Source organism: Dipodomys spectabilis, unplaced genomic scaffold (genome assembly GCF_019054845.1).
Source record: "Dipodomys spectabilis isolate Male_0828 unplaced genomic scaffold, ASM1905484v1 ptg000468l, whole genome shotgun sequence".
Classification (NCBI taxonomy): domain Eukaryota; kingdom Metazoa; phylum Chordata; class Mammalia; order Rodentia; family Heteromyidae; genus Dipodomys; species Dipodomys spectabilis.
The window spans coordinates 608,406-623,714 of NW_024871145.1; the positions used below are offsets into that span (position 1 = coordinate 608,406).

General features: G+C 36.7%; 1 protein-coding gene across 1 annotated transcript in view; it reads right to left on the bottom strand.

Annotated features, from left to right (window-relative positions):
* Abcb7 (ATP binding cassette subfamily B member 7) overlaps positions 1–15,309 on the bottom strand; it is a 117,975-nt gene that overhangs the window by 63,779 nt on the left and 38,887 nt on the right. The window contains exon 2 of the mRNA XM_042668685.1: positions 341–418. Within this exon, the coding sequence (XP_042524619.1) occupies positions 341–418 (78 nt within the window). The remainder of the gene's footprint in view (positions 1–340; positions 419–15,309) is intronic.

A 15,309-nucleotide genomic window follows, 5' to 3' on the forward strand; every position in this document is an offset into this window, starting at 1 on the left:
TCTTGAAAAACTGTAACATTCCATAGATCAGATACAAATTACCAGGATGAATTTAAGTGTCAACAAGCTGCCATTACATTTATAAAAGCTTTCTGAAAAAATGTTATTCTACTTGGCAATGATCTCATGAGATTCATACAGATTTCTCCAGGGGTAGAAAAATACCAAGATTTATCTCTGTATTTCTAGTCAAAGAAACATACCTTCTTGCCAGTATTTAGAAAAACATAAAAAAGGAAATTATTTGAGAAATATAAAATCTGTAGTAAATATGTAGGCTAACTTGGAAAATGTCCACGGGCTTGCATGCTTTTCCTACTATATGTAGAAGTAATCTTACCTTTGTAGCATCTAATAACTGTCTTGAATTATCTTTTCCCCATATCTGCCACGTGCTATTTCTTAACAATTCTGGGCTCTGTTAAAAAGATAAAAAGAGGGTATAAAATTTCAGAGTAGACAGTTAATATTAAGATTAATCTTTTGTCCATATTCATACATAAAATAATAACCACAGCCATTGTTAGGAAAATGATTGTCTTTAATACATGTCTCTAAAAGGCATAATAGCCAGGCATGGTCCCATCCACTAACAAGAGAGAGTTGGGAGGATCATTGTTCAAGCAAAGCCAGACCAAGCAAAAAGTGAGCAATACTTGATCTCAGAATACAAGCCAGGCATAACATTACACACCTATAATCCAAGTGAAGGGAGTAGGACGATCACAGTTTGAGGCAGCCAAAGGCAAGAATGTGTATGAAAAACAAACCTAAAGCAAAAGGATTGAGGGTATGTGGTTCAAGTGGTAGAGTACTTGCCTAGCAAGCATAAGGCCCTCAGTTCAATCATACCACAAAAAATACATACATACATATGTACATGCATAAAACTGTAGTCCAAGTATAAAGTAAGTTACACTACTCATAAAGAATATCAAAGTGTTTTTTCTCTTTACATGTACTTTATATCTAGCTTTGCCCTTTTTTTATGGGGGGGGGGCGTCAGTTGTGGGTCTTGAACTCTGGGCCTGGGTGCTGTCCCTGAGCTGTTCAGCTTAAGCCTAATGCTCTACCACTTGAGCCACAGCGCCACTTCCAGTTTTCTGGTGGTTTATTGGAGATAAAGTGTCTCATGGATTTTCCTGCTGGAACTGGCTTTAAACTACGATCCTCAGATCTCAACCTACTGAATAATTAGGATTACAGGGATGAGCCACCGGCATGTAATCTTTGTTTCTTAAGACCCCCAGTCTTTAGCCTCCTTTCTTAAATGGCTTTTAAGCTCGTTTTTAAACACTCTTGTTTTAATTCCCATAATTGCTTTTAATTGTGCTCTACCTTGTTCCCTTTTTAATCTCAATCTGAATAATAAATTGAGATACCAATTACAAGATAGATCAATTTTGTCACATATTTCAATGCAACTAGCTACTGAACTCCATGAGAAGTTTCCCTGAGGTATTATTTTTCTTCAAAATAAAGAACTTCTCTGTGGTAATACCAGATAGACCATCTGCAAAATGGACACATTTTTCTGAAGTATACTATGGATTTAATGAGAAAAAAATGCTTCTTAGGTTAATTTTCTGCTAAAAGGCAAATAATAATTATCTAAAATTATAAATGGGTTAGAGAGCTGGACTAATGTCTCAGTTTAAAAACATCAATCTTGTACACTGAAAAATAAAAACTAAAGAGTGGGGCTGGGAAGGTGGCTCAGTGGTAGAGTGCTTGCCTTGCATGCCTGAGGCCCTGAGTTCGATTCCTCAGCACCACATAAGCAAAAAGAAAAAAAAAGCTGGAAGTGGTGCTGTGGCTCAAGTGGTAGAGTGCTAGCCTTGAGCTGAAGAGCTGAGGGACAGCGCCCAGGCCCAGAGTTCAGGCCCCATGACCGGACCCCCCCTCCCAAAAAAAAAGAAGCAAAAAAAAAAAAAAAACTAAAGAGCAACAAAGAACAACTACCATAAACAAAAAGTAATTAAATTATTGAGAAAATTGCCTCCGTTGTTTTCTAAAATGCCATCAACAGATGATTCTGTGTGTGTGTGTGTGTATTTAGCATTAGTTTTATTAGAAAAAAATACCATTGGTTGTATGCACACTATTCTGCCAAGTCCAAACTTGTTTGCAAATCTTTTCACCACAGTAATCAAGCCAATCACTGTCAGTGATGTCAGTGCTTAATCCCACTGCGTTCCTCCCTGCCCTTCTCCATATTCAGACTTTGCACAAGCTTTACTTCATCATTTGCTTCTTTTTTCCCAAGCCCCTAATTCATATAACTGCACATCAAAGCAAGATCTTGCCAATGTTTGCACATACACGTGTAATTCATACTTCTTTACCTGTTAAAACTTGTCCAGCTGGGCACTGGTGACTCATGCCTGTAATCCTAACCTACTCAGGAGGCTGAGATCTAAGGATCCCAGTCTGAAGCCAGACCCCACAGAAAAGTCCACTTGAGACTGCTATCTCCAAGTAACCACTCAAAAACTGGAACTGGAGTTGTGGCTCAAAGTGGTAGAGCAACTAGCCTTGAGCAAAAGAGCTCAAGGGCAGTGCCCAGGCCCTGAATCAAGCTCCACAACTGACAAAAAATTAAAAATAAAAAAACTTTTTTTTTCCTTTCACAAAACCATGCCTACATTTATTTGGCTTTTGGATGAAAGACTTGGTGATTCACTTAGTTGAAACTTAACAAAATGTAAATAAAGCACAAGACATATATTCTGAAGTAGTATTTCACAAAATAAAGACATCAAAGCAAAGCCTCTGAAAGTCCCTTATAAAACTCATCCAGAATTTCCAATTATTTTTATTTAAATTTTATCATCCTTAAGTAGTTGTATAAAGCAATTGCCATTTAATAACTTGTGAATACAATATATCTTGACCAATGTAATCTCTTTCAATGATCTCACCCAACCCTTCACTCACCACCCTTCCCTTAATTCTGTAGGATATACACTGGATTCATTTTTATTTATTGTTATTTTATATTCTATATACAGAGGGGTTACAGTTACATGAGTAGGTGATGAGTAATGAGTACAATTCTTTTTGAAGCATGTCGCTCTTTCCCTAGTTCTCTCTTTGTTTTTCCCTCCTGTCCCCACCCACAAGATGTACAGTTCATTTTCCACCTTGTGTGAGTACCACTGTTACATTTGCTCACCCTTGTTATACCTTTTCTATATCCCCTCACTATCCCAAATACAAATAAGACAAAAGGAAAAGAAAACAAAAACAGCAACATTTTGTTTTCTTTTCCAATTACCTTGTGTGCATGTACCAGTCCTCCAGCTTGAATTTGGGGCCTGGGTGTTCTGAGCTTTTGTGCTCAAAGCTAGCATCCTTGCACCATTTCTGGCCTTTTTGTAGTTAATTGGAGATCAGAGTCTCACTGATTTTCCTGCCTGAGCTGGCTTTGAACTGTGATCCTCAGATCTCAGTCTTCTGAATGAGACATGAGCCATCAGCGCCAGGTTTTCTAACTACCCTTTTTATCCTTCCCTGCTCAAACTTTTTTTCTCTTAAGCACCAGTATTCAATGTACACGAATACTTATACTCAAACTGAGATTCTAGTACAAAAATACCATTGTTGAAATTATCAAATAATTGAGCCATATACAAGTTCAGAAAATAGGCGAAAAGCATCCACATCCAATACCTACTGTAAGATATGAAAGATAAAAAGAATCCTGTCATAGCCCTCTATAATGGCCTCACCTCCCAGTTCTCCAGAAGTAAATAGCTATGATGACTCAAAAGATTTTGCACTGCAAAAGTAAAACCTCAGTCCCGTATGTTAGCGGCATGTCTCAAGCAATAGAGTGCCTGACTAGCAAGTGCAAGGCCCTATGTTCAAACCCCAGTACCACCAGCCTGCCCTGACTCTCAATCATATTTTGAGGGTTAGTCCTAAAATCTTACCCCTATTTATAATATTGTTTCTATGGAAAATTGCTCTGAATTCTAAACAACAGACCTGGGAGGGTGGACTTAAGAACATTTCTGAAATACCATGGGAAGAACTTATTACAAAGTAGCTCCCTCATATAAACTGAGGTGGACAACAGAAGATAAGGCTATTAATCCTGTGAAATATGATTTTAAAACTAGAAGGTTACATTAGATGCCTTCCAAGGTCAATTGCAATTTTGAAATTTTATGATTTTTTTATGGAATGAAATTAAAAAAACTATTAACTGGTTTAAAAACTTAACTGAGTAGATTATATTTCTTTAATAAATGTGGCATCTTAGCTTATTTATAACATGATTCCTCCAAAGTGACACTAAAAGCAATAAATCATAATATTACTGGAGATAATAGGATGAATGTACAGATACTAAAGAAATTCAGTATAATAAAAATGACACTATTAGGCCATTTTACAAAACAAATAAGTTAAAAGACTGTATTTGTACTGGTGAGTTGTATTTATTTCACCTAAAAATATAACTCTGGAAGATCTCCCAAATTAAGGAATCTGTGACATCTGAGCAAAATAATGCATGGTTCATTTGGATCAACACTATTCATGTGCTACTCATTAAACTTATTAATTTTTAATAGATAGCTGCATAAACACAATGCCTTGTTAGTAAACAAAGTCAATAAAGGCTTATAAAACAAATATTAAGACTGTAAATGAGACCAAACGCTAAGAGAAAGGGTACTAAAACTGAAGCCTATTCTTTTTTGTTGTTGTTGTTGTTGTTGGTCATGGGGCTTGAACTCTGGGCCTAGGTGCTGTCCCTCAGCTCTTCAGCTCAAGGCAAGCATTCTACCACTTGAGCCACAGCGCCAATTCCGACTTTTTCTGCTTATGTGGTGCTGAGGAATCAAACCCAGGGCCTCATGCATGCAAGGCGAGCACTCTACCACTGAGCCACCTTCCCAGCCCCCTGAAACCTATTCTTAGAATTACATTGTTCTTAGAATTACATTGTTCCTTTAAGGAAAAATTTAATCTTTTTTAAAAAAACTACTTTTTTTGGGGGGGGGGGGGGGGTCCGGTCATGGGGCCTGAACTCTGAGCCTGGGCGCTGTCCCTCAGCTCTTCAGCTCAAGGCTAGTGCTCTACCACTTGAGTTACAGCACCACTTCCCGCTTTTTTTCTTATGTGGTGCTGAGGAATCGAACCCAGGGCCTCAGGCATGCAAGGCAAGCACTCTGCCACTGAGCCAACTTCCCAGCCCCTACTAATTTATTTACTAATTACCAACTCATATTTTTGTGGTAGTTAACCTTCATTCAATTTATGTTTATGATACCTGAGGAACTAATGAGAAATTAGCTTGGCATGCACAAGACCCTGAGTTTGGCCTCTAGAACTGCAAAAAGAAAGCAAACCAAATAGATAGAAAAAAATTTATCTTCAATCCGTTGAGGATTTCTAGTCAATTACATGTTTTTAATTCCTAAACTTTAGGAATGAAAGTTCTCAACTGTGCATGATGCTTGCAATGCGCGTAAGTATCCAGAAGCCATGTATGAACAGTGTTATCATCTATTCATTATCATTTGTGATCAAAATCTAAAACATTCAAAATTAATCTCTAAATACATTCCTTGTGTGTGTGTGTTCTGGTTCTGGGGCTTGAACTCAAGACTCAGGCACTATCCTGAGCTATTGTGTTCAAGACTAGTACTCTACCACTTGAGCCAAAGCTCCACTTCTGGCTTTTTGGTGGTTAATTGGAGATAAGAGTCTCATGGACTTTCCTTTCCAGGCTGGCTTTGAACTAAAATCCTCAGATCTCAGCCTCCTTAGAAAATAGGATTACAGATATGAGCCACTGGTGCCCAGCTCTAAATACATTCCTAAAGAGAAACTGTTATGAGTTAAACCTAGGGTTAACCAACTTTTAAAGTACTAAAAAGTGTGACATAAAATTTTTGTTTCCAACTACCTAGATACTAGCTGGAGGAAAGAGCTAAGGGAGGAAAAAAGACAAACAGCAGAAGAAGAGAAATAGTAGGCAGATGTCTCAGATTTTGTAATTATAGTTCTCAGTGCAAGTTGAAGGATAAAGAATTTTGTTGTTTCCTATTCAATGAATGCTTCCAGAATGAGTAAACAGCATTAAGGATTTTAGACAATAGACTTCACCTGAGTGTTTATTCATTAAGCCAAAATCATTAGGTTTAATACTGTTACTATAAAATATGACTATAGAATAAGGGTTGAAATTTTTTCTGTAAAGAGTTGGATAATAGGGGGGCTGGGGTTTAGCCCAGCGGAAGGGCGCCCACCTGGCGCACGCAAAGCCCTGGGTTTGGTCCTCAGCCCTGGAAAAAAAAAAAGAGTTGGATAATAGGGACCAGGCCCAATAATTCATCCCTATAATCCCCCAGCTATTAAGGGGGCAGGTTTATGGTTAGAGCCAGCCTGTGAAAAAAGTGAGACTCCTATCTCAACCAATAAAGCTAGATATGGTGGCATGCACATGTAAATATTTCCCTCCAAATCACAGGTTATCTTACCATTTTGTTGTCTGTGTCCTAAAGGTTTTGTTCTCCCTTTTAGTTTGAAGTAGTCCTATTTATCTGGGCAATCATATACCAAAATTCATTTCCAAAGCCAATGTCAAGTAGTTTTGCACTTATTTTCTTAATTCAAGCCATATGTTTAAGCATTTATCCATTTTTAATTAATGTTTCTGTATGGAATCATGTTCTAACTTCATTTTATATCCACAGGTATTCAGTTTCTCAACAAAATTCACTGAACAGACTATTCTTTTCACACTTGGCTTTATGTATGAATGGATTATTTCTGGTCTATTCAGTTACATTCATCTATGTGTCTGTCTTTACATCAATGCCCTACTGATTCAATTAATAAAGCTTTGTTATATATTAATATATAGCTTGAAATCAGGAAATGGGATGCCTGCAACTTTGCTCCTCCCTCTCAAGATTGTTTTGACAGTTTAGCATCTTTTGTAGTTCCTTACAAATAAATCTGAGGATTTTTTTTCAATTTCAGTAAAAAAAAATGATATGAGAGAGAAAGTGTGAGCAAAAGTGAGAGAGACAACACACAAATGTGTGCATGTGCAGTAACGATGACTGAGACCCAGGCCCTGCTCAGGTTAGTCAAGGGCTATCATGGAGCTACATCCTCAGGCAACAACTGTAATTTTGAAAGGCATTTTAATGAATTTATATATTTTGCTGTGGGTAGTTACTGAAACTTTGATAGTACTAATTTCTCTAACCCATGAACATGGACTCATTTCCATTTGTTTATGTCTTCTCCAATTTCTTCATTAGTGTTGTACACTTTTCAGTGTACAGATCTTCATCTCCTTGTTTAAATTTACTTACTCTTTTTGATGCTATCATAAGTGGGATTGTTTCTCAAATTCCTTTTCCAGCCAGATAATATTTGAGGAATTGCAGGTATATTGTCTCTGTCATAAATATTTAACTCTGTCACTATGGCATGAAAGTAGCCATACATAATAAATAAGTAAGAGTGGCCATGTGCAAATAAAACTTTGCCTATAGATAATAAAATTGAATTTCACAACTTTAATCTATTAAAAATGTTACTTTGCTTTGGATTGTTTTCCCAACTATTAAAAAAGGTTTTAAAATATGTTAGCACAGAGGTCTCAAAATTCTGCCCAAGTGCTACAGATGGTAGAACCTTGTACTATACAATTCCTAAAATCCCTTCAACCTCCCAAGATTTTGAAACAGATGCATCAAAAGAAACAAAAAAAAAAAAGATCTCAATCAAAAATCTCCACTAGCACCATTGCCAAAATCCAATATACAAAAAGTAGGTATAGCCAGGCACCAGTGTCTCACACCTGTAATCCTAGCTACTCAGGAGGCTGAGATCTGAGGGTTGCAGTTCAAAGCCAGCCCTGGCAAGAAAGTCTGTGAGACTCATCTCCAATAAACCACCAGGAAACTGAAGTGGCGCTGTGGCTGAAGTGGTAGAGCACTTGCCTTGAGCTGAAGAGCTGAGGGATAGAGCCCAGGTCCAGAGTTCAAGCCCCATGACTGACAAACAAAAAAAAAATGTATGTACAAATTTTTCTTCTTCATCAATCTTCCCTTTATTTGCTGAATTTTCCCATCTATGAGACATAATATCAGCAACAAGTTCAATTCAGTAGGCAACACAGAAACTCTGTATCATAGAGTTTTGAATGTATATTTAGGTATGAAGATTCCTTATTTCCATCCACATAAGAAGCTCATATATCAGAACTTTTTTCCCATCATAAAACCTGGTTACTGCTTCATCAGGTTTATCTAAGTATGTTCCAGTCCATGCTGCTTGCTGACAGAGTAATAAGGAATTAGAGAATATCTGCCAATTAACAAAGGGATGCTGGATGCCATTTGATCACTCCTGTAATCGTAGCTACTCAGGAGGCTGAGATTTGTGGTTTGAAACCAAGTGAGGTTAAAAAGTCCATGAGACTCTTATCTCCAATTAACCAACAAAAATCCAGAACTGGAGTGGAGGTATAGTTCAAGTGGTAGAGCACCAACCTTGAGTTAAAGCCAAGTTAAGAGTGAAAGGCCCTGAGTTCAACCCCAACAAAGCTCATGTAGATCAATCAGTGATAGAAATCTTGCCTAGTATTTGTATTCAATCTCCAGAATCACCAAAAGAAAGGAGACAGACACAAAGCAATGATAGAACGTGAAAAGAAAAAAAAAAACATCAAAACCTACTTCTTTTAAACAGTGAAACCAGAGGACAAACAAACTCTTTATCATATTAAGAGTGAATTTACTGAGGACACATGTAATAGTTATCTCATTGGGCTAAGAACCCAAGAACTTTAGAAAATCAGGATCACTCTCAGACTCTTTGCCTTATTATGTTTGTGCACATGGAGACATTATCACATATTTTCCTTTGTAGCTGGAATGCTGAGATAATATGAGAAGTCCAGAAGTTGGAATTGAACCTATTTCCTACTACTTTACAGTTTCAACTTCAGGTAATTTAACAGCCTTACTCTTTATGTTTACTAATGTGTACTTCGAAAAGAACCCCCAGGCATGTTACTTTAACTCTCAGTTCCATAGCTGGACAATTTGAATCAGTAGTAGATCTACCACTTTGTTTAGTTATATTTTTCTACAAATACTTATGTTTGTTGCTTTTTATGGATGTGTCATATTGCTACTGATGACTAAACTACCTAGAAAATTACCTAAACTCACAAGAGACAGAATTTTTTTCTTTTTTTAAATATATATATACAGGAGCTGGGAAGGTAGCTCAGTGGTAGAGCACTTGCCTTGTATGCCAGAGGCCCTAGGTTCGATTCCTCAGCACCACATAAGCAAAAAGAAAAAAGCCGGAAGTGGCGCTGTGACTCAAGTGGTATAGTGCTAGCCTTGAGCTGAAGAGCTCAGGGACAGAGCCTAGGCCCAGAGTTCAGGCCCCACGACCACACCCAAAAAAATAAATAAATATATATATATATATATATATATTATTGTTATTGTAAAGGTGGTATGTATTGTAAAGGTGATATAAAGGTGAGTTAGTTACATAGTCAGGTAGAGTACATATCTTTTAGAACAGTGCATCCCTTCCCTTGTTCTCTCCTAGTTCTTCCCTCCCATCCCTCCTCCCCAAATTGTATAATATCAGTGTTACATTTGTTCACCCTTTGTCCCACCCTTTCTGTGCCCTCCTTACCTCCCCCAAAACAGATAAACTTACAAACAAGACAAAAGGTACAGAGAACAAAAAAAAAAAGCAACAAAACCCCTTGTTTCCATTTGTTGGCATTCATTTCAATAAATATTATTTTATACGATCATACACACATAGCTTTGTGATCCTCTCCTAAAAATATCCTCCTTTGGTATCACTGTGTAAATGTCTAGAGCCCTGTATAATTTATCATGTCTCGGTATATTTTTTATCTTTTACCATCCAGTGTGTTTACTTGTAGATTTATAGACATTCTAATTACCAAAAATGAAGGAAACCATGCAGCCTATGTTTCTTTGAGTCTGGCTTACTTCGCTCAGTATAATTTTTTCCAAGTCTTTCTATTTCCTTACAAATGGTACAATATCATTCCTTCTGATGAGTAAAACTTCATTGTGTATATATACCACATTTTCTTGATCCATTCACTTACTGGGGCCATCTGGGTCAGCATTTTCTCTTATTTGGGTCATTCCACAAGATTTATTATGCAGATCATATCCAAAATACCTTAGTTTCTTTATAAACATTACAGCAAAGGCTAACAGGTAGTCCTTTGGTAGGACATTCATGATAGAATTTGGTTTTAACAGTATTGATATAAAATCAAGCCTATGTCCATGGCTTACAAATAATACCTAAAATGAGTTCCCACTTAACACTAGAAGGAAAAAGTGTATTAAAGAAGATATTTGGTTTCATAAAAAATTCAAAGTCCTTTGGGCTTACCCATATCTAGTTGCTTTCAAGCACACTGAAAGCTAATTTCTTTTTCTAGTGTGCTGAAAGCTAATTTCTACGAGGTTAGCACAAGCATTTGGTACAATTTCTGAAAGCAATCTGTCACCCTCCTCGACATGGTGTCTTCTCTTTATCTCCTTGCTACTTTTTGTTTCTCATTTTTTATGTGTTCATTGATTTCTCTTTTTCTTCTGCCTATTTTAATTGTTAGTTTAGTACTACTAATGGCACTCAAGCCTGAGAAGGTGGATAACCTCTATTCCATTATCTCCTCATGGTCTTACTGAACAGAGAAATGTTATACAACACAACTCTGTATTTCTAACAACACTAACATTGTCCAAATCAGCTGATTTAGCTCCCAAAATGGAAAAAGGGGAACTTCTACAAAAGATACTGTAAACTCAACACACACACACACACACACACACACACACACACACACACACACACACACACACACACACACACACACACACACACACACACACACACGTCTTCATTTTGCTCCCTCTCATTTTCCTGTAAGTGTATTTGGGCCCTGAAAATGTCAGTTTTTTTTCTCAAAATACCTGTTACTCCTTTTCAACTACACTTCAAAAAATTCCAAAAGGTGGCCAAAATTTATACAAAAGATAGAACACTTGTTTTTACATAATGCCAGGAAGAAACTGACAACTCTCCTAGAAGCATTTGAAGAACTGTATTTTTAAGCTGCCTAGAAAAGAAGCACCTAGAGTTATCAAGTCACTCTAGAATGTTAAGAGTAAACAAGCCTTTCTCCACTTAGACCCACCAGTATCTAACAGCAGTTACTTTGCAATACAAATAGGGTTTTATCTTAAACACTACACACACAAAAACTTCTAAATTCAGGATGTTTGTTTTAGGAGTACATAACCTTAATGAGGCAGATACAGAACCATCATTAGGAAGACAAATAGTGTTATGAGATAGGATCTTGGCTGCTAGTTACCAACATCTACTCTTTAAAAAAATTGACTTCAGGAAAAAATTATATTATGTGAAGTAAGCCAAGCCCAAAGAAACATAGGTCCCATGGTTTCCCTTATTTGCAATATCTAGTATATGTCTGAGTCAAGCAGAAAAGGTCAGATAACTGATATTAGGGAAATGAACCCTAAGATATGTATTCAAATGTTTTTTTCTTTCATGCGATTGTTTCTAACACATTTATAAGATTATTTCTTTGTTGCTTTGTATGTCCCTCCCCCACAGTATAACCCCTGCTTTCACTTATTTGATGTTGGTATAATTTGTGGAGGGGAAGGGGAAAAACAAGTCGTTTAAATAAGGATACAGGTGGATCCGTTGCAACAATGAGAAGTACAAGTTGTCATGTCGAAAACGAACTTTACAACTTTGGTTGGGGGGGGGGGGGATTAGGTGAGGGGGGGAGGGGCTAGGAAGGGATGGGAAGGGGAAACAAAGGAGGAGGCTACAATGCTTGATAAGAAATGTACTCATTATCTTGCTCATCTAATTGTAACCCCTCTGTACAGTATTTTCACAATAAAAAATAAATAAAAATTTAAAAAAAATTGACTTCAGCTAGGTGCAGGTGGTTCATGCCTGTAATCCTAGCTACTTGGAAGCTGAGATCTGAGGATTGTAGTTTGAAGCTAGCCCAGGCAGAAAGTCCTCATGAGACTATTGTCTCTAATTAGCCACTCAAAAACTGGACGTGGTACTGTGACTCAAGTGGTAGAACACTAGCCTTGAGCACAAAGAGGCTCAGGGACATTGCCCAGGCCATGAGTTCAAGCCCCACAACCAACCCAAAACAAAAACAGAAACTGATTTTAGTTCATCCTGGGGATGCTTAGTCCAAAACAGTATAACAAATTCAGTGATGGAAGAGTAGTTAGTATGTTAGCACTTTTCACATTTTCATTTTGATCCTGGCTTTCTAACAGCTATTCTACAGTCATTTTCAGTAAGAACAAAATTCACTGGGCATGTACAACCTGTCAGGCCTAATGCCAAACACTACTATATCTCATTTTATTCTCATAAAAACCCTACAAGATACTATTATTATTATTACTATTATAATCATGAGTATTATTCCTATTTAACAGATTGGAAACTGAAGCTTAAGGGGCTTATTTGCTCAAAGTCACAAGCCAGTAAGCTGTGGAATGGAGCTACTCATTACTAACATTTCGAGCAATGTGAATTTACTGATTGTAGTCTTGAAGAGCAATAACCTTGAAACACCTCGGCTGATTGTTCTGTTGTTAACAAGGCATACATGATTTTGTCTGTTGAGTTTTTGGTACAAGTGTCAAAGTAATTGTGATGTTAAAAACAGAAGTGATGTTACCAAAAATGACAGAGTACAGTACTCCAAAAATTTATCCCTTCAGTAAGGCAATGATTAAGCTGGTAAAAGCTGTCAGATATAAATCGACTTTTTCTGAACTCTGGAACCTAATGTAAAAGTAAAAACAACCAGAGGAGTGTATAATGAAAAGAGAAGTTGCTAAATTTCAGAAAAGAGTGTTATGACATTTTGTGCTCACTCACAGCACATTCTTCCTAACCCCCCACCACGGGGATTCCAGCCCACATTTTAGTATGGCTTAACAGTGTGTGGGGTAGGGGGAGAGATGTTAATCTTTTTCTCAAAGAATTCTGGTTGCATGTTTTAACTAGCTCAAAGAATTGAAGGAAAAGAACTTATGGGGGGCTTTGGGGAGGTTCTAGCTTTTCTTTGAGACAGGTGTCCCTAATGTAGCCAAGGATACTCATAATTTCCCTTGCCTCAACCTCCAAAGTCTTGGGATCACAGGAATGTACCACTATGACAAACTGAACCCAGATTTTTAATGCAACTAAACTGCCTTTCAACCATGATGGTGGTTTGAACACATATACATGGATATGCTCCGTTTAATAAAAAAAACTCTAGTTGAATATCTGCATTTTCTGTATATATATCATACTTCAATAAGGAATTAAATACAAGCATATAAAGAGACCACTAATATCCATACAATCTGCATGATATCAGCAATTTTGTGGTAATAAGCATAAGGCATAGTCAAGCTTGACACCAATAGACTATATAAACAGTCATTAAGAAGTCAGGGAAAAGAGCTGGAGGTAGTAGCAAGGCCTGTAATCAGTAGGCTACATAGTGACTGTCACCTCAAAAAAAAGCAATGGAAAACATTGTAGCCAAATAAGAAATGGTAAGTGAGGTCCACAGGGTTTTTGTCCATGCAACAATGAATGAAGAAATCCAAAGGGTCTGACATAATAAGGTTCAAAGGAGGTGGAGCTAGTCTAAGACACTCTAAAAACTCACAGTGAAGGACTGGGGATGTAGCTCAGTAGTGAGCATGTGCTTAATATGCCTGAAGCCAGCACCACACATACAGAAAAGACTAGTGAAGGCCCCTTTCATAAAACTATTATGAAAAACCACTAACATGGAATAAAAACCAGGCAGGAACAGGGATAACAGAAATAAGGAAAAAGAAGTTCTAAACAAAGGAGTGGAAATGAGACATGAATGAAAACAATAGAAATGGGAGGTCTATGAAGTCAGAAAAGCTACCTGAACCAGATTGTCTAAAAGTTCAAAGACATTTCACATAAAAATAAGCAATTGAAAATAGCATTGTAAAATCTCATACTAAGTTAATACAAAAAGCCCCATAGATAAGGAAAGTGCAATAGAAAGACCTGTCTATAAACAAACAAATTTATAAACCATTTCCAAATAAACTAATAGAAAATTATCAGAATGATATAAGGTATGAAAATCCTACATAAATCCAAATTAGATAAACTCAAAATAAAATGAAAGAACTCAAGCAAAAATAGAAAAGAAAAAGTATTTTAGAAACAAAAAAAAGACAAGCATGAATAACCTCATTTAAAAAAAGGAGGACTGAGTACACAGCTCAGTGGTAGAAGTTTGGCCTAGCATCTGTGATCACCAGTACTGCAAAAAAGAAAATAGAAAATAGGTGAAAAGAAAGAAAATGTTAAAAGCAAAACATAAATGAAACAAAAGGGTCTGAAGAGAAAGTGACATAACTAAACATAGACAAAGAGGATTCAACATGAGTAATAGATACTCCTGAAGAAGAAAATTACACACATCAAATTCACCACAAAACTAATTAAAACAAGGTGGTACTAGCACAAAGAAAGAAATATAGAACAAGGGTACAGAACTGAGATTACAGAAATAAATATTTTAAACATCTGTAATCAACTGGCTTTTGGCAAGAGTCCCAAGAACATAAAAATGTGACAAATAATAGTCTTTTCAGGATAACTTTTATAGATTTTCCCATATAACTGGATACCCACATGCAAAATACTGTCAAAACAGATTACATACCAAATTTGAAAGTATATGAACCATAAAACTCAGAGGAGAAAATATGAACAGAATAATTTTCTCATGACCTTAGGTTAGGCAAGGCGTTTGTAGAGAAGATACCAAAAGCAGTAGCAAAACAAAACAAAAAACAGATAAACTGAATTTAACCAAAATTTTAAATGTTTGAGCTTCACAGGATATCACTAAGAATGTGAAAGACAAGTCAAAGGAAAAAAATATGCACAAATGATACTGCTGGCAAAGGAAATTACATCCAAATTATCAAAGCAGAATTACAACTTTTTTTTTAAAATCCAGGTCTTATACAGTGGCCCAAGCCTATAATTTTAGCTACATGAGAGATAGAGATTAGGGGATTATGCTTAGACCAAATCCAGGCAAAAAGAAGCAAAACTCCATAACAACCAAGTGAAAAACCCAAATAGGAAGTTGCAGCCTAAGTGGGTACCAGCTCATACCCAGACCTTAACTCA